Below are 27,737 nucleotides of genomic sequence, written 5' to 3' on the forward strand. Positions count from 1 at the left end.
GATGGAGAGGAAACAGTAGTTAGTTACAGGTTTCTTCTTTCTCTCCTAAATCCTATCGTGTTTTGAACATTCAGCAGCCAGACTGTGCTCTTGCCCCCTCCACATGATCTCCTTTACTTCTTATTTTGTAAGTTAGAAAATTTTACCAAAGTTTAATAGTATAATCTTGATTTTTCAAAACAGCCACCAGCTTTTCAGCTCTGGACGCGGCGGTTACGCAGCCTCGTGGGACTGGTTCACCAGAACTATCATGCTTCCTCAGGGAAGCGCAGAGACCGTCTTTTTCATCGTCATTGATTCCTATAACCCCCTCTGCAGGCCTGAGTTCTATTACTGGGGAGAAGTAGAGGAATAGACTGTGAAGAAGTGGTGGTAGTAGACGTCAAGCTCAAGTATAAACCCAGCAGTGATGGAAAGCAAAGAAAACAGTAGGAAATGGAATGGAAAGGACTGGAAAGAGGTTTTGGAAATAATTCTTTTAAAAAAAAAACCACGTTGAAGGGGGCCCAGCTCTGAAGTCAGGGTAGGAGACTGGTCTACCTGGGAACAAAGTAAAGGCAGAGGAGCTGACCCTTTCACCTCCTTGAGAGGGAACTGATGAGCAGGGCCCTTGGCCCCAGACCAGGCCTGTGCCACTGCCTGTCTCTGTAAATAATGTTTACATTATTACATCATCATTCACACATTGTGTTTGGCTGTTTTTGTGCTACAGCAGCAGAGGTTGTACGTCCCCAAGAGCCTAAAACACTGGCTATTTCTCAATATGCCACATGCTCGAGTGAGAAGAAATTCATCATCCAAGGGCCAACATTTGACTTATGCAGTAAGATCAATGGGTTTGAGTTCCACCACCTCCACTTGGCAATTATGTGCTTACTCTTTCTCTGCCTCAGTTTCCTTATCTGTAAAATGGGAATAGATCATTCCTCTCACAGGGTTGTAGAGGATTAAATCATGTGATGAAGAACCTGGCAAACTGAATTATGTTGAGAATCTCTCTCTCTCTCTCTCTCTCTCTCTATTTCTGTCTCTCTCTCTCTCTCATTGGTTTCCAGGTGCCCCCATGTGTACTAAAATCCACAGATACTCAAGTCCCTTATATAAAGTGCTGTAGTACACTTGGCCATCTGTATCTGAAGCTTTTGCATCCGCAGATTCAACCAACTATGGACATCCACAATTAGTTGCATCTACGGATACAAAACCATTGAATAAAGAGGGCTGACTATTGAAAAAAAAATCCACATATAAGTGGACCTGCACAGTAGACACCCATGTTGTTCAAGGGTCAACTGTTACATATTTTAATGAAGTGATGTCTTAGTCTGTTTGAGCCGCTATAACAAAATATCATTGACTAAATGGCTTATTTGTAAACAGCCATCTCCCAGTTCTGGAGACTGGGAAGTCCAAGATCAAGGTGCTGGCAGATTCAGTGTGGTGAGAGCTTTTGTAAATAAGTTCACTTGTATCATTTTTTTAGATTCTGCATATAAGTGATATCATATATTTGTCTTTGACTGACTTCACTTATGTTAATTTCTAGGTCCATCCATGTTGCTGCAAATGGCAGTATTTCATTCTTTTTTAAGGCTGAGTAATAGTCCCTTGTATACAGGTACCACATCTTCTTTATCCAATCATCTGTTGATGGACATTTAGGTTGCTTGTCTATCTTGCTTTGGCAGCTCTTGACTTCAGTTATTCTGCAGGCTGCTGATTCCAGAGAAGAGAGGGTTTTGTGTCCTTGGTGCCATTAAAGGCACAGGTGGCTTTGGAGTGACTGGTGTGGATTACACATCTATCCTTGCACATGTTGCCGCGGCCAAGGGAACTGGGTGCTCTGACATGGAGCGAGGCAGAGGAGTAGTTTTAGCCTTATCCAAACCGTGTAGAATGGGTCTCCTACAAGGATTCTGTTACCAGAAATAGGAAGAAAGTAACATCTCAGGATCTGTGTCCACCAGCCAAGGGTCAGAGACTTGCCTGCTGACAGAGTACAGAGTGAGGGCATCCTGCCTTCTGCAAACCCAGAAGGCAGTAGAGTGAGAAAACCAGCAGGTTTAACGTGACTAGCAAATTGACCAACAAGATGGAAGATACCGTTCTGGGCGTTGTGCACAGAACTGGGGCAGCAAAAGGAGGAATATTTGACTGAACAGCCAAGGAAGGAAGTCCTACTGCAGAAGCACAGGATGAGGGCAGGGTTGGTTTTTCATTCTAGGATCCAAAGGGAACGCTGGCAAAGGAATGGCCATTGCTGACAAAGACAGTGGGTCCCAAATGGAGTCACTTGTGCAAAGCCCACCTCAAACCTTCATGCCTAACCTAACTGCAGTTTCAGTCTACCCCAGGAGTGTGGTCTTAACCTGTCAGTTTGGAAATTTTCTGGTCAGCACCAGTGAGGTCACCTGCCACACAGGCCCCTTCCACCCGACTAAGGAAGATGATGTCATCCGCCCTTTCCTTACCCCCTCCTCCTTCTGCCTATAAAACCATCCATTTGTCCAGCTCCTCAAGGAACTCTCTGCTGCACAGGATGCTGCCTGATTCGTGAATCATTTAATAAAGCCAATTAGATCTTTGTATGTATTCAGTTGAATTTTTTAAACACCTTCATGTACCAACACAGCCCCTGGAATGGGCGCTGTGTCTAAGTTACTGGAGACCCCTGTCCCCTGAGAACCCCTGCCTGCCTGTGCTTCTCAGTCACCTGCCCATACTTCCACACTTTCATAGTAGCTCTTAACCTGCAGCTTTTACTTCCATAGACTCTTTGTCTGTTCCGTCCACTGTCACCAGGCCTAGGGGTATCCAACCCAAGAGAGGTCCTGGAGCTGATGAAACCAGTCAATTCCTCAAAAGTAAAGCAAAGCTGGGCACTTTGAGGTGGTTTGCTTTTGTGGAAACATAGAACTAGCCACTGTGGGGAGCAAGGCTGATATGAGAAGGTCAGGTTTCTCTGGGGAGAGTTAGCAGGCGGGGGAGAAGTCCCATTTGCCTGAATTTTCATTTGCTCTCAGTGGTTCCTTAAGTATTCAGGTATTAGTACTTTTCTTAATTTGTTCAATTGTTTATGATAAAGATATTAACCATATAACATTCAATACAAATATTTTTCATAGGCTGGTGTTTGGCTTTTTATTGTCAGTAAGTTTTTTTCCCCTCTTATATCTCTATTAGCCTTTTTTTGTTTTTGTTTTGTGTTAGCCTTTCTATATGGGAACATAGTATGTCTTTGCATTTGTTCATTTCTTGTATCTTTCAGTAACTTTCCATATGCTAGATACACACAATTTTCAGTATTATTGCATCTGTGCAGTATTTTCCTGAGTGCCCCTAGTTCCATAGCTATGTGAGTAGTTAGGTTATGGATGTGTCACAATTGCATATAAACTTATAGCACATCCAGTACTCCTTGGGGACTTTTTATTGTCTTCTACTTTGTCATAACAACTCAGTCCCATACAAACTAGTTGGTTGATTTTTTTCCCCTGCATTCTGTGATAATGTTGTCATTGTTATAGTAATGATAGTTGTGTAAGTGTCATGGGTAAGCAAGAGGAACCTAAAGCACAACTCAAAATGGGACTGAGATCTGGACTAGAGACAAAAGGCAAATGTTTTATGTAAGTGGGAAATTGGCATCTCCATATGCTCCAGTTTTTAAATAGTTTTAATGGAAAGTATTTGTACAGAAAAGTACACAAGATGTGCTGAATTTAAAAAATGATTTGAAAACAGACACTCATGAAAAGTTCACCTAGCACATGAAGTAAGAATGTTACCAAAACTCTATCAGACATATTTGTGTCCTACTTTGATCATAACCTGTTCTGTACTCTTCTAGGTGGCACTACGTCTGTGTCTGGGGAGAAGGGCTCCTGTCTGAGCCCTGAGACTTGCAAGGGCTCCCCTCGGGCCCTCCTCCAGCTGTAGCATCTCCCTGGGCTGAGACGTCTGTGGTCTGGAGCTACTTCTTCCTCTTTCTACATAATGCTCTGGTACCCAGCACCTCAGGACCTTCTCCACAGGAGGGAGACTTGCCTTCAGCTTACACACCTGTAAGCCTGAGGCACTGAAAAGGGGCAGTTTTTCATGGGGCATCTGGACTCAGTTTGGAAATGCAGGGCTTTTGAAGTATGAGCCACTGTTAGGGTAACATAACTGAGTGGGCTGTGGTGTGGTCTCCCTACACCACCAGGTTTTGGCACAAAACTCTGAGGAGGTACAAAAATACATGCCTAGAAAGCAGGAAAACGTACTGTATTTTATTAAACAGCTTGTTACCTTGATTTTTTTCAATTCACGTTTTCTTTATTTCATCCATATAACACACTGATTTTCGAACTTGAAAAATTAGATAAAAGAGCATATCAAATGGCAAGTCTGTGAAACATAAGCCCTGTCAAAACAACGACTAGTTTATTTCAATGTGGGACTTTTGAAGTTTTGTACAGATTAGGCAGTATATCTATGCAGCAACATAGAAATTGAACAATTAGCTCAATCAGAGTACCTACTATAGAAACCGTACAGGCCAAAATATTAAATGACACTCTTGTCAAAGAATGTTCTTATAATGTTTTCTTTTTGGCAAATGAGTTTGTTTCAATAAAGAGCAGAAATGAAACCTAGACAAAAGTATTCATAACTCTGCACAATAAACCAAACATTGTTATTTTGATCATTCCCTAGGGGAAAACGATGTCCTTTCCAGAAATCTCTCAGGCATGCTAAACTTCCAAGATTAGGATATTTGAGATAGTAAGTAGCAGCTAAAGGTGGAAATGCTAACAATGGCATTTCAAAATACATGAGACAGTGCTTTATGCAATAATAAAAAGCACTCTTTCCTTCAAAAGGAGACGGCATCTAAAAGTTTTTTAAATTATAGATTTACTAATGTTAAGGTGGATAAATACTTGCCAAGATTCTCAAGTGCGAGAGTCTTCCTCACACAGGTGCGCTTTTCCACTTCAGGCTGGGCAATCTTTTTAATTTAGTACTGGCTCCCTAACGCAGTAAACCCTCTTCCCAGAATGACTTCCTCCAAAGCACACGGAAATAAACACTGTCCATGGACCGAAAGCAGACCAGCTGGCAGCAGGCACCACAGCTGCGTAAGGAACTCTACTTTTCACGGTATTTTCGCGGAAAGGGAACTTGGCGGCGGCAGCGGGGACACGCACCCACCGACGCCCCCGCGTCTGGGGTCCCAAGTTGCCAGAGGCTCCCTTTCTGTTCTCGCAGTGGCTTTATTTCTTTAATCACACGGAAGTGTCCCGAGGCAAGGGCTGTGTCATTCGTTCTTCCTTGTGTCTCTAGTGCCTGAGCCTGACGCCCAGCCCCGGCCTCTCGATCTGACGGAATTTTAGGTCCGGGGACGACCTGCCAACTCCGCCCCCAGCGCCGACGAAGGGGCGGGGAGAGCGCAGGGCCCGCGCGGAGGATTCTGGGCGCCGTAGTTCCCCGCGGCTGCGCAGGCGCACTGCGCGTGTGCGGCCGCCCGCCGCCGACGCCATTGCTGGAAGCGTTCCCGCCCTGCTCTGGGAGCGCCCGGTCCCCAGTCGGCCGCCAGGTACTCGTCTCCCCGGGCACCCGGCCCGGTTCCCGCCGCCCCTCCCCCGGCGCTGGGCTCCCGCGGCGTCTGGGGCGGGGCCGCTCTCGGCTGTGCTCCTGGCCCCGAGCTGACCGGCCCACCTCACAGGCGACCGGGCCCGGCCTCCCTCAGGAGGCGGCGGCCTGGAGGCGCTGGGTCGCGACGCGGGACTGGGGCGGGGCGGGAGCGCGGCTGGACCTTCCCGCCTTCCCGGAGCCGCGCCTCGGTGGAGGGAGGAGGGGGACCCCGAGGGTCCAGAGAAGGGCAGTCCGGGAAACGGGGCGGCTGGGGGAGGGAGATCCTCGGTCCTGGGCTTTAAGTAGCGGGTCCCTGACAGGTGCCTGTTCTGCCTTTGGGTGACCGAGGCATTTTTTCCTGACTGGCTCAATTGTCAGGTACGCAATACACTGTTGCTACTATAGTCACGAAGCTGTATCACATCCCCACGACTTACTTATGACTGGAGGTCTGTACCTTTTGACCACCTTCACCCATTTCAGCACCGCCCCCCAACCATCAGTCTGTTCTGTGTCTCTGAGTCTGGGGTGTTTGTTTTTAGATTACGCATATAAATGAGATCATAGGTTTTTGTCTTTCTCTGACTTTCATAAGGCCCTCAAGGTCCATCCATGTCACAAATGGCGGGATTTCCTCCTTTTTTTGTGGCTAATATTACACTGTAGGCGTATACCACATTTTGTTTATGCATTCATGCATTCATGCATCCGTGGACACAGAAGTTGTTTCCATGTCTTGGCTGCTGTAAATAATGCTGCAGTGAACGTGGGGGTGCAGTTGTCTTTTCAAGTTAGTGTTTCCTTTTCCTTCAGATAAATAGCCAGAAGTGGAATAGCAGAATCATATGACAGTTGTATTTTTAATTTTTTGAGGAGCTCCATACTGTTTTCCGTAGTGGCTGCAGCAGTTTACATTTCCACCAGTGGTGCAAAAATGTTCCCTTGTCTCCACATTTTTGCCAACAGTTGTTATTTCTTGTCTTTTTGATAATAGTCGTTCTTACAAGTGTGAGTTGAGATCTCAATGTGGTTCTGATTTGCATTTTTTGGTGATAGTGTTGTTGAGCACCTGTTCGTGTAGCTGTTGGCCAGCTGTATGTTTTCCTTGGAAAAATGTCTGTTCATCTCTGCCCATGTTTTACATCGGGTTTTTTTGTTTGTTTTTTGCTGTTGAGATGTGTGTGAGTTCTTTATATATTTTGGCTATTAACCCCTTATCAGGTATGTAATTTGCAAATATTTTCTCCCATTCCATAGGTTGCCTTTTCTTTGTTGACTTTGCTGTGCAGAAACATTTAAGTTTGATGTAGTCCCACTTGTTTGGGCTTTTGTTGTCTTTACTTTTGATGTCCAAGAAGTCATCATCAAGACCAATGTCTATTTTTTCTTCTAGGAGTCTTATGGTTTCAGGTCTTACATTCAAATCTTTTAATCAGTTTTGAGTTAATTTTTGTATATGATGTAGGTTACTGGTTCAGTTTCATTTTTTGCAGGTGGCTGTCCAGTTTTCCCAACACTATGTTTTTAATAGATTGGGTTTTTTCTCTGTTGTATATTCTTGGCTCCTTTGCTATAAATTACTCGCCTATATATGTGTGGGTTTATTTCTGTACTCTAGTGCATTGATCTGTATCTTCTTTTCCCAATACCATACTGTTTTGATTACTATAGCTTTGAAATATAGTTTGAAATCAGGGAGCATGATGCCTCCAGCCTTGTTCTTCTTTCCCAAGATTGCATTGACAATTTGGGATTTTTTTTTGGTGGTTCTATACAAATTTTAGGATTATTTGTTCTACTTCTGTGAAAAATGCCTTAGGGATTTTGATGGATATTGCATTGAATCTGTAGATCGCTTTGGGTCATATGGACATTTTAACAACATTAATTCTTCCAATCTGTGAGCACAGAAAATCTTTCCATTTGCTCAAAGTTTTCAATGTATAGGTCTATCATTTCCTTGGTTAAATTTATTCCTAGGTATTTAATCCTTTTTTTAAACAGTTGTAAATATTGATTTCTTAATTTCTCTTTGTGATAGTTCATTATTAGTGTATAGAAACACATAGACTTTTGTATATTGATTTTATATACTGCAACTTTACTGAATTTGTTTACTAATTCTTACAGTTTTTGGAAGGGTCTTTTAGGGGCTTCTATATATAAAATTATATCATCTGCAGTGAAAGTTTTACTTCTTTCTTTCTGATATGGATGCCTTCTGTATCTTTTTCTTGCCTAATTGCTCTGTCTAGAACTTCCAGTACTGTGCAGGCTTGTCATATGTGGCCTTTATTATCTTGAGGTATATTTTCTCCATACCTACTTTGTTGAGAGTTTTTATCATAAATGGGTGTTGAATTTTATCAGATGCTTTTTTTCTGCCTCTATTTAGAGGATCATATAATTCTTATCCTTCAGTTTGTTAATGTGGTGTGTCACATTTATTGATTTGCAGATGTTGAACCAGCCTTGCAAACTTTGAGTCTGAGATTTTCAAGGCAGGATTGGTTTTCATGGCTTATTTCTCTTTCTTAGATATGTCTTTGCAGGACTCCACTCTTTCCAGAGAGGGGAGCCCCAAGGAAGAGATTATGGCTGCTGTGGTTTTTTCAGTTGGACCTCTGGTAAGTTAGGGTTTCCTCTGGTTCTGACCTATTGTCCTGATTTGAGAGCATGTCTACTTTTCCTTAAGTCATGTGACTTCTCTACCTCACCCACATCCCTTTGGGTAACTGAATCAAATTGTTTGATTCATGAAAGTTGAGTTCATCATAGTAAAGCTTGTAATCTATAGGAAGATCCACTATGCATATTGAACTAAATACCAAGATGCATGGCCTTGCAAAAAATATCTAGGCTATCTTTAGATATGATAGGCAGTCTGGGAAATTTACTTATGATGTTAAATTTTTATTGTTCCTAGGAAATTTCAGTTAGATATGGGGTAGTAGAATGCAGTATTTTCCAATTGGAAAATTTTTTTTAGGAAATTGAAAAAAAATACATGTACACACACACACCCTCTTAATTCATAGGGACCATTCCCCTTGTGCCCACTCTTAGTGTTCTCCTCTTTTCTACCCATTAAGAAGTGATCAAGCTTAATAGATGACATGGAGAGAAAGAAGATGTTTAAGACACAGTGCTTGGCTGTAGGGAGCTTACAGTCTCATTGAGGTAAGGCATACGAAAGAAATAGTTACATAATTTATTTAGGTGAATGATAGTTGCTGAGCAGTATGATAAAGTTGATGAGTGCTATGTAAGGAAAGAAATGGGTTATTAGCATGGGCTACATTGGTCATGGAAAGCTCGTGAGGATGGTTAGATTTAAGCTGGTACCTGATTACCAGTGGGATTTAAATTGTCCTAAATTATTTGTGAGGATACTTCAGGTGAGAAGGCAAGGCTCTGAGGCAGAGAACAGTGAGTGAGTTAGTGATTCAAGATCGAAATTTGTGAATGGTAGGACTGGTTGTTGGAGATTTAAGCTGAATCTTTTAATGTTTCCCTGAAAATATTTAAGTGTGTGTATGTAAGTGTGTGTGATTGGGTGTGTTTGAGGTGGGTATTAATGTGATTAAAGCTGTGTTTTAGCAGTGACTTTTTGAAATAGGAGATGCAGAAGAAAGGTGTACCAACATAGAATTTGTTATGGTAATGACCCATAATAACCTAGAGTAGTGATCCTTTAGTCTTTGTAGCAAGAATGCATAACAGGTGTATGGTCCTTAAGACACACCCTTGAAAAGATCTAAGTATTTGTGTAATACAGGCCCTGATCAAACCCATCTCTAATTATCAGAGTTTGAGATTCACATCATCTTAAATTTTCTGGAAGCTGAATATATGTATTATTTACGATAAGAACTTGAGAGGGGAGAACTAAGATGACATATTTCTCAGTGAAATTTAAGTAAATAGTTCTATTACCCATAACTTTTTAAAATGGCACAAAACCTAAAATCAATAAGTACTACTGAAAGGTATACTAAAATTTCCCTTCATTTATAAAATCAAGCCCTTGTAGGCATATAGTGTGTAAGGTTTTGAAGAAAACAATATTGTGAGAGGTCCCTGGCATATTTCTTGAATGAACATTAAAACATGCTTCCACCCCTAGACACTGTAATGATTTTCCAACTATAGAAACAGATAGTTTTAGTAGGTTTTGAATATTATTCTTGAGCAAGATAGGTAATTTCCAAGAAACAGATTTCATCCTCTTATGAAAAAGGAGAATTATGTAGCATCTGAGACCCCTTATTGTAAGTTTAGTTTTATTTTGGTAGGTTCTTTGTTAAAAGTCTCCTTTAGAAATTATGGAGTTGTATCTCAGCCTTGTGTATGTTTGTTATTGTCTCAAACAAGGTGAAAGAAGATTATGATTGGATGTTGCTATGGGACCTTAATTTCATCCCTAAATAAAACAGTGAAAGAGGTTATCTCATATACCACGTCCACAGTGGGCTGATGGTGCTTGTTGAGGCTCTGCTGTAGGTAGCAGGCAACCTGTTACTGAGTGATTTCGTCCTGTATCCCCTCAGAGTCCTGAAGTTTCCCAGCCAGATGAAGATCTTCACCTTCAGACAGAAGAATCAGAACTGGTAAAGGTAATCCTTAGCCTTGTGTCTAAGGGGAGTAAAGAGAAAGCACCTCTTTTACTGCTCCTAATTCTTAATGTTAATTGAATTTTACACAGTATAGATTTTACTGATTTCATCCCTGTGGAGTTTTTTTTAAGATGCTATTCCTTCCCCTGTATTCCCTTTATATTGTTAGTTAAATCTAGAGGCTTGATCAGATTCAGATTTTGATTTTTTTGAATGTTTTTGCCATTGGTATTTCATATTTCTGGTATCTTCCACCAGAAGCTACATAAAGCCCAGTTAAGGCCTTTTTGGTGTGTCAGCACCCACTGACAATCCTTTAATTCATTAGAGGTTGTAAATGGCAATGTTCTAATTCTTTCGTTCCTTCTTCGTGTATTAGCTGGAGTACTTCCATGAAGAGAAACCTCCCCTCGTCAACTTCCTGAGTACATTTTATTACTGAACAAGCTATATATATATATTGCATAGGAAAAGAAGGGCAAAGGGTTGATTCTTTCTCTTTATTTACCAGTTTCCAGGCATCCTCCAAAGATGATCAATGAGTATCCTTAAGGTTTTATAATGAAATCATAACTTTAAATGTACTAGATATTTTTGAAATTCATTACGATTATTATTCTTATTGGTGTTTAAATTTTCCCATCAATGGCCAATGGAAGCCTCTTCAAGTTGTCTCCCGTGTCTTAGGTGTGATTCTAGTAATCTTTGACAGTTTCCTTGCCTTTTAGTATAACAGAAAGTTCCCGGCCCTGGTTTCTTGTAGTGTAAAGTAATATGTAGGGGCCGCAGTCCAGACAGTATAATGCTGCCTTTTTGGTTATTGTTTCTGGGCCTCATCAGTAGATGAAGCTTGGTGTATGTGGGGTGTTTTCCTTAAAAATAAAATACTTCATAAGTTTATACCGATACTTCCAATTCAGTTTTGGATCTATGGAGTTTGTGCATAGTCTCATTGATAATACATTTATATTTTCTTTCTTCCATGTCAGATTTACTAGCTCTCAGTGATGTCAGGATACTAATTTGCTTTGTCCAACACTACACACACCATAGTTATAAAATAGCATTTCCATCACTGCCACCAACAATATGATCATTTACTGAAAATATGTTATTTTTATTTTTTGCAGTTCTTTTTCCCCTCACAATATATCTCATAAGGGATATACAGAAAAATTTCTGTGTTTTAAATACACTCAAAATAGTTCCTCTGTCTACAATCTGCATGATAGACTATGTCTTTTATTAAGTTATATCTTATAGAATAGGACTGAAAAAGAGCTGATATTATAGGTAAGGCAGGATTTTGAGGGAGAAGAGATGATTTGGGTGGAAACTGCTAGTTTTCTAATTTTCTTCCCCAGTTTTGTATGTGTTACTCTGCCTATCACATCTAATTGTACACTCCGTGGGTGATCTCTGTATTTGTTTTAGGAATTAGTGACATTTAAAGATGTGGCTATAGACTTCACGTTGGAAGAGTGGCGGTTGATGGATCCAACACAGAGGAACTTGCACAGGGATGTGATGCTAGAGAATTATAGGAATCTTGTTTCCTTGGGTAAGGATAACTTCTGTGTTTATGTGTCTGCCCATTGGACCAGGTGTACTGAAAATATAGACCCTTTAAAGTACTTAACTGAATTTAGGGTGAGAATCTAGGCATTAAAATTTCATAATTTTAGGGGCATATTGTTGGCAGTCATGCTATTCCTTGCTCTTAACGAAATAGTCCACCCATTATAGAGTAAGAAATACATATTTCATTGGAATCTTGGAGATTGTTGGCAGTCCGTGAGATTTAAGACTGAAGTTTTTTCAGTCACTTCTATAAATGAGAATTATCACTGCCTCTAGAAAGAAAGGAACAGGAGGGGCTTTGGGACGGCAGAGTAGAAGGACACGGAGCTCAGCCTCTCCCATGAGTACATCAAATCATACCCACATGCGGAGCAATTCTCACAGAATACCTACCGAACTTTGGCAGAAGATCTTGTACAATTGAAACTACAAGGAAAATTTTCATGAAACCATGTAAAAACAAGGCCATACTGTATAGCACAGGAAACTATATTCAATAACTTATAATAGCCTATCATGAAAAAGAATATGAAAAGGAATATATATGTATAATTAAATCACTATGCTGTACACCAGAAATTAACCCGGTATTATAAACTGACTATACGTCAATAAAAAAATTTTAAAAAGAAAGGAACAAATGTTTATTTTCTTTCTAAACTGAGATTATTCCCATGATCTGTTACCCAGCAAACGTTGGATCATAGTGTTGAGCTTCCTTGAGCTACCTTTGTGTAAGGTATATACTGTAACGCTGCTGTATGATGGAATGTTCTGGTGTGGGAATGTTCTGTGTCTGTGTGTCCAGTATGGCAGCCACCACACTGTGGCTGTTGAGAACTTGAAATCTGACTAATCCAACTGAAAAACTGAATTTTAAATTGTATATAATTTTAGCTAATCTAAATTTAAAGTTAAATGGCCGCATGTAGCTGTTGGCAGCTGTATTGGACAGTGCACTTCTAGAACTTCTTACAGGGGCACCTCTGCACAGAAGAGCCAGAGCTGAGACTGAATCTGACACTAGCTCTTGCTGATAGGCACAGTCAAATCCTATTCCTTTTTCTCTGAACAGGGCTTGCAGTTTCCAAACCAGACATGATATCTCATTTGGAAGATGGAAAAGGACCATGGGTGATAGTGAGAGAAATTTCAAGAACCCCCTACCCAGGTGAGTTAATAAGAATGAGAAGGATGGTATTTATTTGAAGCTAATAGGTCTTGGTTGGAGTAGAACATCTGAAATATTTTGGAGGGTGTCTTTGCTTAAAGCTATCTCAGAGGAGAAGATTCTCCCCCTCTCTTCCTCTCTCCCTGCCTCCCTGTTTCCCTCTCCTTTTCCCTCTCCCCCTCTCTGTCCTCTACTTTTAGTTCCCATCCCATCCTACTTTACTTTCTTGGGAACATGATTTTCATAATTGTTCCTTCATTCCTTCGTCATTCAAACATGTATAAAATACCCCTTTGAGTTGTATCCTCTCCAGTTAACTTCACGTTTTTCTCATTTGTTTAACCATTATCTGGTATCTCTCCCTTCATCAATTCTCCTGAAAGTGCATTCTGAAGGATCACCACTGATTTCTTCTAAGCTAAACCTTTTGACTGATTGTTTAGCTTTCTTCACCTGCAACTTCAGGGGACTCTCCTCCTCTCCCCTAGAGTTTTAACTACCTGAGAACACAAACAGTATATCTCTTGACAATAAAAACACAGTATTTATGTGTTTAATCGATATTTATTAATATTAAATAATCAATATTTAATATTTATCTGTATACTGTGAACTGGGTTAGGTACTATGTCTACAGTAGTGAGTAAGGTGGACCAGGTTCCTGCCCTCATGAAGATTAAGTTTTGAGAAATAGGTAATTAACAAGTAAATAAACAAAAACAAGCTAAGTAATGGTTGTAATAACTTAGCTATGAGGATATGAAAGAGGAACTGGGTTGGGGATGAGGATGTCTCCTTCAGATAGTGTGATTGGGGAAGGCTTCTGAGGAGGTGACATTTAAGGTGAAGCTTGAAGGATCAGAAGAAGCCAGCCAAGGGAAGAGGAGAAGAGGAGCATGCCAACAGAAAGGAATGCAGTATGTTCTAGAAATCAAAGGAGGCTGCATGACTGAAGTACAGGGAGAGGGAGACTGGTATAAAATCAGAAAGAGTCAGGCAGGAGACTGTCTCCTGTTCAGGGCTCCATAGACCAAAGTAAGGAGTGTGGATTTTAAACAAAGTGAGTGCAAAGGCACTGAAAGGTTTTAGTCAAGGATTTTTAGGATATAACCCTGTGTATGAAAATTGAACTTAACGGCATAAAGCAGATAATCAGTGAAGAAGTTGTTAAAATATTCTAGACAAAAGAGGGTAATAACTTTGATTAGGGTGTTGGTGGAAATGGAAAGGAATGAATGGATTCTAGAATATTTGCATATTCATACTATTATGTTGCCATCCATGAGTTGCATATGTGTTACATATATTCTTTCTATATCTCAAATGTTACAGTTTTTTAGAGAGTGAATGAAAAGTAGACATTGGAGATAGTTGAGATGACTCTTTAGAGAAAGCCCCCACTCCATATGCAGAGGGAAAGAGAAATGGGGAAGTGGCTGGACGAAAGAAAGGAATAAAAAAAAAACTTATTTTTGAGATGGGAGCTTTTCTGGCATGCTTAAATGCTAAGAAGAATGATGCCCCACTGAAGAGGGAGAAATTGATCTTGCAAGACAAAGAACTAAAGACTGAAGAACTGAAGTGTCTGAGAAGGTTAAAAGGGATAAAATCTAGAATGGAAAAGGAGGATTTACCCTGGATAGGCAGGGGGGCCACCTCCTCTGCTGTAACACTAGGCAAGATGGAGAAAATGGGAGCAGATATGGTCAACTGGTGATGGGAAGTTCAAGGCATTCTTTCACAATGATGTGTATATTCTCAGTAAAATATGAAGCAAGGCCATCAACTTACAGTGAGGACAAGAATGAGTTGTGAGATGGAAAGTTACAAATTGTATGGACTTCACCAGGGAAGCCATGTTGACCTGAAACTTTTATTGAGGAAGGTGTTTAATTATGGCTCTATTCTTTTGTAGTTACAGGACTATCCGTATTTTCCACTTTTTGTTTCACTTGAGTAAGTTGTGTTTGTCTTGGAATTGATCCATCTAATAAACAATTTAAAATTGGGGGCGTGCTATCCTCTGTTTAGCTTTTAAATGCCTATGTGGATCTGAAGTGATGTCTCCCTTTTCATTCCTGATATTAAATTTTTTGAGTCTTCTCTTTTATCTTAATCTATCTTGCTGGAGTTTGTCAATCTTATTTGGCTTTTAAAAAATAATTTTTAATCCTTTCTACTGTATGTTTGATTTCTGTTTCATTACCTTCTCTTATTTCATTATTTTTACTTTCCTAAGGTTTAATTTGATGACTTTTCTAACTTGTTAAATAGTTGTATCATTAACTTTTAGCCATTTTTTCTAATGTGTTGAAGGCTATCGAGGCAATGTCATGTTTTTTTATGTAGCACCTTCATAATTATTGGGTTTAAAGTATTTGATCATTTCCATTGTGATGTGTTTGGCCCCTGGGTTATTTAGAGGTTTTTTTCCTTAATGTTGTACCATATGGGAATTTTCTGGTAGTCTTGTTGCTTTAAGTTCTACTGTGGTCAGAGAACATGTTCTATATAATTTAAGTCTTTGCAGGCTTCTTGGAATTTGCTTTGCCACCTGGCCAATTTTTGTAAACACTTTGTGTACACTTGGAAAAATGTGTAGTCTATAGGTTTTGATTGCTATTCTAGATATGTCAGCTCTTAATTATGTTCCTAAAATCTATCTACTTGCTGATTGTCAGCTTATTCTATCAGTTAGTAAGAAATATTTTTTGAAGTTCCCACTATGTCTGTAGATCTATCTGTGTCTTATTTTAGTTCCTTTAGTTTTTTATTTATGTGTTTTGAAGCTGTGTTTTTAGGTAAATACAAAGTTAGAATTGTTACATCTTTCTGGTAAATTGGACCTTTTATCATTATGAAGTATCTTTTTTATCTCTGTTTTTGCTTTAAAGTCTATTTTGCCTGATATTAATATTACTATAGCATCATTCTTTTGGTTATTAGTAATATCATACTTTTTTTTTTCATCTGCTCACTGTCATCTTTCATATATCTTTGTATTTTGTTTCTCTTATGATTAGCATTTTGGTAGATTTTTGTTTTAACTAACCTGACAGTCTGTATCTTCTGGAGTTTTTAGTCCATTTGTACATAATACAATTACATAATGTTTAAATCTACCCTCTGTGAAGGTATCTTGCCTGTTCTGTATTCTTTTTCTCCCCATTTATGCCCTCTGTTAAATTTATCATCTTTCATTTTTTTATTTCCCCCTAATCACTTAGTAATTATAAATTTTAAAGTTATTTATTTAGTAGTTAACTTTGAGGTTAAAACATTCTTCCTTTATTTATTTATTTATTTTTTTGCAGGGGAGAGCAAAGGTAATTAGTTTTATTTAGTTAGTTAGTTAGTTTTTTGATGAAGGTACTGGGGATTGAACACAGGACCTTATGCATGCTAAGCATGCGCTCTACCACTTGAGCTATACCCTCCCCCTTAAAGCATTCATCCTTGATTCAACAGTGTAAGATAAATTTTCCCTCTTCCCAAATGATGCCAAGAACTTAGAACAGCTTATTCATTTTGACCTCAATTATATATTATTGGAGTTCTGTGTTTTATTTCTATATATGTGAAATTTCATAAGACTTTATTATTAATGTTGTATGCAGTCTGGATTCATTTAGATAGTTTACCTTCTCTTTCTCTTCATTTTTCTTCATTTCTGAACTTCTTCCTGGGATTAATTTTCTTCTACATAAAGAATGCCCTTTAATATTTTTCTTTTATTCAGATATTCTGGTGTCATAGTCTCTCCATTTTTCTTTTTCCTAAAAATGTGTTTAACCTTCATTTTTGAAGAATATTTTGGTAAGTTTAGAATTCTAGAATTCTAGGTTGACAGTTACTGTTTTTCAGCATTTGGAAGGTATCATTTCATTGCTTTCTGTTTTGCATAGAATCCGTTGAGAAGTCAACCATCTAATTCAGGAGTCAGCAACTTTTTCTGTAAAAGGCAAGAGAGTAGATATTTTAGGCTGAGAGTTGTAATGTTTCTGCTGCAACTGCTCCACTCTGCCAATATAGAACAAAAACACCCCTTTAACATGTTAACCAGAGTGTGGCTGTGTTCCACCAAAACTTCAATTTTGGTCACTGCAACTTGAATTTCATACAATTTTAATGTGTCACAATGTATTTTCTTTTAATGGATTTTCAGCCATTTAAAATGTAAAAACCATTCTTCTCTTGCTGGACATACAGAAGCATGTAGTGAGCCAGATTTGGCTGTAGTTTGCAACCTCTGATGTAATTCTCATTCTTTGAAGGAAATCTGTCATTTTTTTCCCTCTGGCTGCTTTTAAGATTTTACTTTTCAACAGTTTTACTACTGTGTACCTTAGTATAATTTCCTTTGTATTTCTCTTGCTTGGGATTCATTTGGCTTCTAAAATCTGTGGCTTAATATTTTTTATTTGTTTTGGAAAATTCTTGGGCATTATTTCTTTTAATTTGTTTTTGTTCCATTTTCCCTCACTTCTCTTTCCAGGCTGCTAGGACTCTTCTTACATCTGTGATAGACCTTTTCTCCCTATCCTGTATAGCTCTTATGTTTTTTAAAGCAATGTTTTCAAGTTTTTCATCATTCTCTGCTTCAGTGTGGATATTTTCTATTGACCTATTTTCCTTTTTGCAGACATACACTCATGTGCCATATCTGCTGTGCTTTTAGCCTGTCCTTAGAGTTTGTAATTTATTTCCCAGTTCTAGAATTACTATTTGATTCTTATTTTATACTTTGCAGTTATTTGGTGAAATTGTTAATCTTGTCTTACTTTCTTGAATATACTAATTATGATTATTTTAAAGGTTTATGTCTGAAACCTCAATTATTTGGATCTCGTTTAGACCTGTTTCTGTTATCCATTTTTTCTCTTAATTTTTTTCCCATTTGACTTTTGTCTATAATTTTTCATTGCCAGACATTGCTATGAAAACCTATAACAATATTTTGAGGCTCTGGATTGTATTATCTTTTTCCACAGAGGATTAACTTTGGTGGGCTGTGCACACAGGGGCTTTAACAATCCTGTCACCTTCATTCAAATAGACATTTAAATGAGCTGGATTTTAGTCCTTGGATTCTAGAGTTGTCTTCTTTGGTGGCCCTGAATTCAGATATTTGTCTAGCCCTATGAGTCCATTGAAAGTTTTACTTACCTTGAATTTTAAAGTCATAAAACCATTTTACTACCCACAGAAGATTTTGATTCAGTTTGTTTTTAAACATTTAGATATAATTACCTGGAAATAAATTAGAAATTTATAAGAAGTTTAAAAGTGTTTTTAAAAGTAAAATATTAATGGGGGGGTAGAGGGTGGGAAGGGATAGACTGGGATTTCAAAATTGTAGAATAGATAAACAAGATTACACTGTATAGCACAGGGAAATATACACAAAATGTTATGATAAATCACAGAGAAAAAAATGTGACAATGAGTGTGTATATGTCCATGAATGACTGAAAAATTGTGCTGAACACTGGAATTTGACACAACACTGTAAAATGATTATGAATCAATAAAAAATGTAAAAAAAATAAAAATAAAAAATAAAATAAGCCAGACACAAAAGGCCATATAGTGCCCATTAAGGTGAACAGTATCTAAGCGTTTATTGTACTACTTCTGTAAATTTTCCGTAGGTTTGAATTCTATCAATATCAAAATAAAATGTATTATTCATTAAAAACATAAAAAAAGTAAAATATTAAGTTGCATGTATAAACAAGTTGTAAGACCACCATCCCACAGTATAATTTTTAAGAAAATTTTCAAACTGTCAGAAATGTTCTTAAGATCCATTAAGGGGTTGCAAAACTACCCTTGATAATCATAATCACTATTTGTAATATTCACAAGTATGTTAATTCTGGCTAGCTTATTCAACCTATTTATTAAAAATCAAAGTGTCTTATTCTATAAATGTTCTATAAAAAAGTATATACAAAGACTTGAAAAAAACTACTCTGGCAGGGACATTTGAGAAAGCGCTCACAGAAAAGCTAGTGAACAAAGAATGAGAACAAATAGGAAGTATCGTTGGGGATGAATGTTTGGTTTGTGGAGTAAATGGGAAGCAAGGAAGTAATCGCAACTTATGAAGAATGCTCTCTAAAGAAGTTGACTCTAAAAGAATGAGAAAAGGGAGAAATATTTGAGAAAGGGGAAAAATATTTAGATGGTAGAAGAATTACCACGAATGAAATTTTTTAATAGGAAAAAAACTCCTTGAATTTACTACTCTGGTTCTTTGCTCAACCAGACTTTCTTAACCCTGCCTCCTTCTTCCTAGAAAACAAAGCCAATTTGCAAGCAGTTAAAAACCTGTATTATCAACTCAGGCTTCCCTTTTGTTATCCTATTTAGTGAGGTCTCCTCAACTTAGGAAATAGAAGTCATTTGAATTTTTTTTTTCCCTCCCAGAGTTGGAGACCAAACCTATAACCAAGAATGCTATTCCAACAGAGGATGTGTCCGAAGAACACTTACCACTGGAGACCATAGGAGAGAAACTGACAGAGAATGGTCTATGCGACACCAGAATTGGAGGATTATGGAAATGGAACGACAGGGTATTGAGATTGCAAAATAGTCAGGCGAGTCATTTGAGTCAAAGAATAATTATGCACAAGAAAATTCCCACTATTCAGAAAGGCTTTAGATTTGAATCTGTTCTCTTTCCAGAACCAGGAGGTGTCACAGAAGAACCCCACAGCAAATACCAAATAAGTGAGGAAAAATTTATGAGTAATTTAGATTTGATTACAGATACCCATTTGGGGGTGAAAATTTTCAAGGATACAGAAGGCAGCAAAGTTGTAAGCCCTGCTTCAGAACTCACTTTAGGGGAAAAGACCAGTAATAAAGCAAAACCCTACACGTGTAGTACATGTGAAAAGGCCTTCCGTTACAGGTCATTACTCATTCAACATCAGAGAACTCACACTAAAGAAAAACCTTATGAATGTAGTGAATGTGGGAAAATGTTCAGCCAGCCTTCATATCTTAGTCAACATAAAAAAATCCACACTGGAGAAAAACCCTATAAATGTAATGAATGTGGAAAGGCCTTCATTGCCTCTTCATCACTTATGGTACATCAGAGAATTCATACTAAGGAGAAACCTTATCAGTGCAATGTCTGTGGAAAATCTTTTAGCCAGTGTGCCCACCTTAATCAACACCAGAGAATTCAAACTGGAGAGAAACCCTGTAAATGTAGCGAGTGTGGGAAAGCTTTTAGTGATAAATCAAAACTTGCACGACATCAGGAAACTCACAATGGAGAGAAACCCTACAAATGTAATGATTGTGGGAAAGCTTTTAGGAATAAGTCATATCTTAGTGTACATCAGAAGACCCATACTGAGGAGAAACCATATAAATGCAATGAGTGTGGGAAATCTTTCAAGAATACCACAATTTTTAATGTTCATCAGAGAATTCATACTGGAGAGAAACCCTTTAGATGTAATGAATGTGGAAAAGCCTATAGAAGTAATTCAAGCCTTATTGTACATATAAGAACTCATACTGGGGAAAAACCCTATGAATGTAATGAATGTGGGAAAGCTTTCAATCGTATAGCAAATTTCACAGAACATCAGAGGATTCACACAGGAGAAAAACCCTATAAATGTAATGAATGTGGGAAAGCATTCATTAATTATTCATGTCTTACTGTATACCACAGAATGCATACAGGAGAGAAACCATATGAATGTAACGAATGTGGAAAGGCCTTCATGCGTTCTTCATCTCTAATTATACATCAGCAAATTCATACTGAAGAGAAACCTTATCTCTGTAATGAATGTGGGGAATCTTTCAGAATAAAATCACACTTAACTGTACATCAGAGGATTCATACTGGGGAGAAACCATATAAGTGTACTGACTGTGAGAGGGCATTTACCAAAATGGTAAATCTCAAAGAGCATCAGAAAATTCATACTGGTGTGAAACCCTACAACTGCTATGATTGTGGAAAATCCTTCAGGACTAAGTCATACCTTATTGTACATCAGAGGACCCATACTGGAGAAAAACCATACAAATGTAATGAGTGTGAGAAAGCTTTCACTAACACATCACAGCTTACTGTCCACCAAAGAAGGCATACTGGAGAAAAACCCTATAAATGTAATGAATGTGGGAAGGTTTTCACAAGTAACTCAGGCTTTAATACTCATCAAAGGACATATACTGGGGAGAAACCATTTAAATGCAATGACTGTGGCAAAGCATTTAGCCAGATGGTACATGTCACGGAACATCAGAAAATCCATAGTGGAGAGAAACCCTATAAATGTGATGTCTGTGGAAAAGCCTTCAGGAGGGGTTCGTACCTTACAGTGCATTGGAGAACACATACTGGAGAAAAACCCTACACATGTAAGGAATGTGGAAAAGGTTGTATTACTCTATCACAGGTAACTCTGCATCAGAGGATTCATACTGGGGAGAGGCCCTATAGGTGTGAAGAATGTGGGAAAGCCTTTAGAACTAATTCAGACTTTACTGTACATCTGAGGATGCACACAGGAGAAAAACCTTATAAATGTAATGAATGTGCAAAAGCCTTTAGGAGTAGCTCAAGCCTTACTGTACATCAAAGAATACATCAGCGAGAAACTCAGTTAATATAGAGAATAATAAATTGTCATCCAGAGGTGGACTCCATAAGAATCTTATAAGCTGTTTTATGCATTTGGGGAAACATTCAGGAGCAATTTGCCAGGAAATAACACACTAAAGAGATACAAGAATATGGAAAAGCAATTGGTCATTTTAAATTTTAGAAGTTATAAGAAAATTCTTAATAAAGAAAAGTAAAATACACGTGAAAGCCTTCATCCAAGTTTCATATTTTATTCATTTAACAAATTATCTTCAATGCATTGCCTATATATATTTTTGCCTGTTTTCCTATTGGTTTGTCTATGTTTCTTATAAATCTGGATGTGCTCTTTATATGCTTGAAATAGTAATCCTTTGTCATGTGTGTTACAAGTTTTTTTCAACCTAGTATTTTTCTTTATACTTTTTTATATAGTAAAAGATTTTTGTCTTTAATTTTTATAGCAAAATATTTACATCTTTTATTTTTTATATTCTTGATTTACCCTTTTAGTTAAAAGGGTTATACATAGTCTCCTAAACTTGCTTCTAAGATTTTGATAATTTTATTTTTTTACATTGAAGTTTTTAATCCATCTGGACTGGATGGCTATTCACAGAAGAGCAACTTCAAATTTATTAACCTATGAAATTATTATGAACCTAAATAGTACTCAGGAAAATGCAAATTAAAACAACCAGTGAGATGTTACTTCCACTTTAAGGAGTTGGCAAAAATTTAAGAGATCTTTTGCTAGTGGAGTTTGGCAGACCATGTACTCTTGCAAAATGGTTATATTAACTTATATTTCCATCAGCAATTCAGCAATATATATTTTAAATTTATTAATAAAAAATTTAAAAACCTTTGACACAGCAGTCTCACTTTTTGGAGTCTGCCCCACAGAAATAACAGCATCAATGCAAAAAAAATGCATAAATAAGGATGTTTATTAAAGTACTGCTTATAGAGACAAGCCCAACTGGAGACAAAGTAAATGCCAAATAATAGGGGAGTGGGTGAATAAGTTGATAGAGCCATACCATGAAACATGAGAGTAATTTTTTAGATGAATTGTACCTGCACACGTTGACTTCAAGATATTTCCACAATTTTTGGTACATAATTGCTTTATTACATACATGTATATGTAGAAAATTTCATTTTTGTTAAAGTAATGACCACATCCTCTATGTATATATGTGTGTATGTAGTTAAATGAGCATGGAAACAAGTATGGAAGAATATACACCAGGCTGTAAATACTGGGTACCTTGAAGGGAGGGAGAAAAGGAGAAGTGGTGAGCTAAGGGGCAGAGGGAAAGCTAGGAAAATAGGAAAATGTAAGTGCAGTATGAATGTTGTAAAACTATGTATTTGTGTGAACTTTTGATCACCGTGAATGAAGGGATGATTTCCAGAAAGTTGATGGCAGTTATTTTAGATTTGTTGGAGAATCTAGTGTTTTTTGTTTGTTTTACTTTTCTGTGCTTTTCTGTTTTTTACTTTTTCTTTCCAGTGAGCGTGTCATATTTATATAAACACGAAAAACCTTGTGAGACTTTTATGGATACCTGTTATGTTCCAGGAATTACTGTAGGTTCTGGATATACATTGGCAGGGCAGGAGTGATCATGGATCTAACAGCATGGGAACTGGCTTTGATGCCACCTAGATTCCAAAGAAGTTATCCAGCACCTTACCACCCTGACCCTCTCAGTTTCATTTGGAGGAGGTAATAGAAATGTCAGGTAGATGAAAAATGTATCCAAGAATATCTGGAATTTGTGTCCAGGTTATTGACCAGAAGACGTGTAGTTCTCAGAGATAAGTTCCACTTTCAACATGGCACCAAAGGAAAGATCACAATGATGAAAAGATCTCTGTCCAGCCCCACAGGACATTGCATAATGGAGTATAGAGCGAGAAGCAGCCAAGGACTCCCCAAGCTTGGAAGTTCTGGAAACACTAAAAGTCTGGAGTCAAAATGGGAACCCAGAGGCTATGATCCTGATACCAGAAGGCCCTAACAGACTGACGACCTGATACCTGAAAAGGACAAGGTATGATGAGCTACACTTCAGTGGAGATGGAAGGGAAGAAAATTAAATACCCCTCCCACAATGCTAGGATAAGTATTTAGTATTGGGAAGTGGGTATTGGATAAATTATGTGAGCCGTCTCCCATTTTTAAATGAATAATTTGATAGTGTGGTTAAAATTACTGTTTCTGGTTGAATTTTAATAGTGAAATTTATTAACTATTACCAAGAGAGGTATCTTTTTTGGACAAAATGTACCACTTTCTGATGGGAAAATTTGAGGATCTGACCTTGAAATACTACCCTTAAAAAACTCTACTGTCAGTCTACATGACTCGATGCCAACTCTACTGACTGCTCCTTTCAACCTTCAAATTCTCACCACACCTAAACCCTGTCTTCCAGCCCTGCATTAGAGCCAAGCATTTCAAGACAGGATGGTCAGCAGGTTCAAATGATGTAAGAACTGAAAAGTGTCCACTGGGTCAGGGGATGGGGATGACACGGGGCACCTTTACTAGAGCAGTTTCCATGGACTGGTAGAGTGCCAAAGCCTGGTTCCAGTGTGCAGTGGTACCTCATTACAGGTTTAATTTGCATTTCCTTGCTTTCTAATGATGTTGAGTCCCCTTTTAGGTGTTTATTGGCTTTTTTGAATATCCTCTTTTGAGAAATGCCTGTTCAAGACTTTGCCCATTTTTTAATTGATACATTTCTGTTTATTTGTAGAATTCTTTATATATTCTGGATACAAGATATTTTTTAGGTATTTCTATTACAAATATCATCTCCCCATCAGCAGCTTGCCTTTTAGTTCTCTGAATGATGTCTTCTGATGAATAGAAGTCTTTAACTTTGATGAGTATCTCATCAATCTTTCCTTTTATGATTACTGCTCTTCTGTTCCCAGTTTGAGAAGTATTTTACTAACTCAGTCATAAGGATATTTTCCTGCATTTACTTCTGCACAGCTGCTCTTTTACTTTTCACTTTGGAGCTACAATCCATCTGAAACTTGTTTTTATATGTGGTGGCGGGGGTAGAGGTCAAAATTAACATTTTCCATGCAGGTATACAATCTATCCAACATCATTTATTAAAAAGACCATCTTTTCCCCTCCCCCTTGGATTGTGGTGGTACCCTTGTGATAAATCAGAAGGTCAGATTATTTGAGAGTCTATTACTAGACTATCTATCCTATTCCATTGTTCCATTGAACACCAAATACTCGTAGTGAAAGTGGATTTATAGTGAATCTTGGCATCTGATGGTACATGTCTTCTACTTTTGTTCTTCAAAATTGTTGCTGTAATTCTAGATCCTTGGCATTTTCATATACGTTCTTAAATAAGCTATAAGCTGCTAAGGATGGATTCTTCAAATCTCCAACAATAATTGTGGATCAGTCTTTTATTTTTATTAATATTTGTTTTACATATCTTGAAGGTAGATTATTCAGTGAATATAAATTTAGGGTTGTTATATCTTCTTGTTGAGTTGACAGTTTTATCAATATCAAGTATCCTCTATCTCTGGTAATGTTTTTTGTCATAAATTCTGTTTTTTTCTGATATTAATATAGCCAAAACAATTTTCTTTTGGTTAGGGTCTACATGGTGTGATAGGTAGAATTCTAAATTGGTCCCTAGATTCCCAGCCCCTAGTATACATGCAGTTCCCAGTTATTCAATCAAACACTAGGTGCTTTTGTGAAGGAATTTTGCAAATATGATTAAGCTCCCAAATCAGTGGACTCAAAATAGTGGAATTACGTTCAGAGGGCCAGACCAAATCAGTTGAGACTTTAAGAAGTATGGAGCTCTTCCTAGTGAAAGAGATTTGGCATATGAGAGGGAGTCAACATGAGTTGGCATGAGATGACATTCTCCATCGCTGGCTTTGGAGGTAGAGGAGCTATGTGACAAGGAAGGTGGGCATCACTTAGGAGCTGAGAGCAGTTTGTGACTGACAGCCAGCAAGGAAACAGGAACCTCAGCCCTTTAACTTCAAGGAACTGAATTTTGCTAACAAGTTGATTCAGCTTGGAAATGGCCTCTTCCTCAGCTTCAGATTAGACTCAACCCAGTTGACTCCTTGATTTTGGCCTTTAAGACCTGAGCAGAGAACCCAACCATTCTGTGCTTCGACTTCTGATCTACTGAACTCTAAACTAAAAAGTAGTTGTTGTTTTAAGCTACTGTTTACATTATGTGTTATGCAGCAGAAGCAAACAAATACATGGTACATGTCTTTTCATCATTTTTTTAACTTTTAACTGTATCATTATATTTAAAGTATGCCTCCTGTAAGCAGTATATACTTGGGGTCTTATTTTTACCTAATGTAACAATCTTTATATTTTATTTGATGAATGTAATCCATTTTCATTTAATGTAATTACTAATATATTTGGGTGTAAGTCTATGTGTTTTACCTGTTTCTTTTCTTTTTCCTTTCTTGCATTTCCTTCAGTTAATCAGATATGTTTCATTATCTCATTATCTGCTCCATTCAGTTTAATTTTTTATGTTCATATATTATTTTGGTTGTTACTCTAGAGCAGTGGTTCTCAGAATTAATTTCATAATAATTTTAAGACATTATTTGCCTTTTTCACTCTCATTTTTCTCACGGGTATAGAGTGGTGTTTTTCAGAAGCTGCATGCCATGTGATATTGCAAAAGATTTAATGCAAAAGAAGATCTCAGAATTCAGCTATCTTCAGTTGAGCCATTGTTATCAACTGAATTGTGTCCCCCTCAAGTCCATATGTTGAAACTCTAGCTCCCAGTACCCTGGAATATGACTGTATTTGGAGAAGGGGCCTCTAACAAGGTGGTAAGTTACAATGGGGCTATTACTGTGGATCCTAATACAATCTGACTGGTGTCCTTATGAGAAGAGGAAATTTGGATGCACAGAGGGTCACCACACTTACAAAGGGACAACCATGTGAAGAGGCAGCAAGAGAGTAGCTACCAACAAGCCAAGGAGAGGCCTCAGGAGAAATCAGCCTTGCAGACGCCTTGATCTTGGACTTCTGCCCTCCAGAACTGTAAGTAAATAAATTTCTGTTGTTTAAGCCACCTAGTCTGTGGCACTTTGTTATGGCAGCCCTGGCAAACTTAATATGGTCAGACAGTAAAGAGATTTGCAGATATTTAAATCAATACCACTCTTTGTACTGATCTTTTGTTTTGAAGACATTTTATTAAAAATATTTTAAATATGTAGTTAATAGTTATTTTTAATAAATTAAACATTTCAAAAATTTCCCATTTTAACTTCAAATACAATAAATATCAATAGATATAACCCACATAAATAGAACATGTTAGTTTGCTCAATAATTTTTAAAATTGTAGCATTGTCCTAAGGGGACGGTCTAGCTCAGTGGTAGAGCCCATGCCTAGCATGCATGAGGTTCTAGGTTCAATCCCCAGTCCCTCCAGTAAATAAATAGACAAACAAACAAACAATTACCCCCCAAAAAAACAAACGACGACAAAATTGTAGCATTATCCTGATACTGAAATGTCTGGAAATTATTGCTCTTAATTAAAATTTCTTTGGCTTATTGGAGCACTCCTGAAATTAACATTTCAGCATTTGAAAGCATTGAAAATACTAACAGTTTAATTCCATTTACTCTTTGCCTTTTGTTCCATGGTTGTCATATATTTTATTTCTACAGGTTTTAACTTCTAAAGGATATTATCACTTGTTTTAAGCAACGTTTATTTATACTTACTCATGTATTTACCTACTCTAGTGTGCACTCTTCCCTGAAATCCCGTGTTCCACTGGGATCATTTTCCTTTCGCCTGGTTAATTCCTTTCGGGCATTTATCATAGCATTCCAGTGGCTTATCTCAGCTTTTGTCTGAAATACCTTTATTTTGCCTTCAATTAGGAAGGGAATTTCCACTGGGATAAGGGTTCTAGGCTGGCATTTGTTTTTCATTATTGTTGCTGTTTTTTCCTTTCATCACCTAAAATAAAATGGCATTCCATTGTCTTTGGTTTCCAGAGTTTCTCTGAAATTCACGTATGCGTTCTTTTTATTTTTCCTCCAGCT

At 37.8% G+C, this 27,737-nt stretch overlaps 1 protein-coding gene across 6 annotated transcripts; it reads left to right on the plus strand.

Moving 5' to 3' along the window:
* The first annotated feature begins 4,993 nt into the window (after positions 1-4,993).
* Positions 4,994-27,677, plus strand: LOC140693891 (zinc finger protein 624-like). 6 transcript variants are annotated; one of them, XR_012069599.1, is made up of 7 exons: positions 4,994-5,581; positions 8,158-8,246; positions 10,170-10,235; positions 11,670-11,796; positions 12,892-12,987; positions 23,508-23,679; positions 26,300-27,677. XR_012069599.1 is itself a non-coding variant. In XM_072957455.1 (7 exons), the coding sequence occupies exons 5-7, from the start codon at positions 11,727-11,729 to the stop codon at positions 21,642-21,644; spliced, it is 2,391 nt and encodes a 796-aa protein (XP_072813556.1). In that variant the 5' UTR covers positions 5,535-5,581; positions 8,158-8,246; positions 8,712-8,799; positions 10,170-10,235; positions 11,670-11,726; the 3' UTR covers positions 21,645-21,947. The 6 variants fall into 6 exon arrangements, 5 of the variants coding, with proteins under 5 accessions (XP_072813558.1, XP_072813554.1, XP_072813555.1 ...); XM_072957455.1 differs by lacking the exons at positions 23,508-23,679; positions 26,300-27,677 and adding exons at positions 8,712-8,799; positions 19,420-21,947 and having other exon boundaries at positions 5,535-5,581; XM_072957457.1 differs by having other exon boundaries at positions 23,508-27,677.
* The last annotated feature ends 60 nt before the right edge of the window (positions 27,678-27,737 follow it).

The sequence above is a fragment of the Vicugna pacos genome, unplaced genomic scaffold (genome assembly GCF_048564905.1).
Source record: "Vicugna pacos unplaced genomic scaffold, VicPac4 scaffold_20, whole genome shotgun sequence".
In the NCBI taxonomy this organism is placed as follows: Eukaryota; Metazoa; Chordata; class Mammalia; order Artiodactyla; family Camelidae; genus Vicugna; species Vicugna pacos.

What these genes read in the sequence shown, in the direction of transcription:
- LOC140693891 (XM_072957453.1), top strand. Translation starts at nt 8,160, where the DNA reads ATGTCTTTGCAGGACTCCACTCTTTCCAGAGAGGGGAGCCCCAAGGAA. An exon ending in AAGAATCAGAACTGGTAAAG is followed by an intron (nt 10,236 to 11,669) that starts GTAATCCTTAGC and finishes TATTTGTTTTAG; the next exon opens with GAATTAGTGACATTTAAAGA. An exon ending in TAGGAATCTTGTTTCCTTGG is followed by an intron (nt 11,797 to 12,891) that starts GTAAGGATAACT and finishes TTCTCTGAACAG; the next exon opens with GGCTTGCAGTTTCCAAACCA.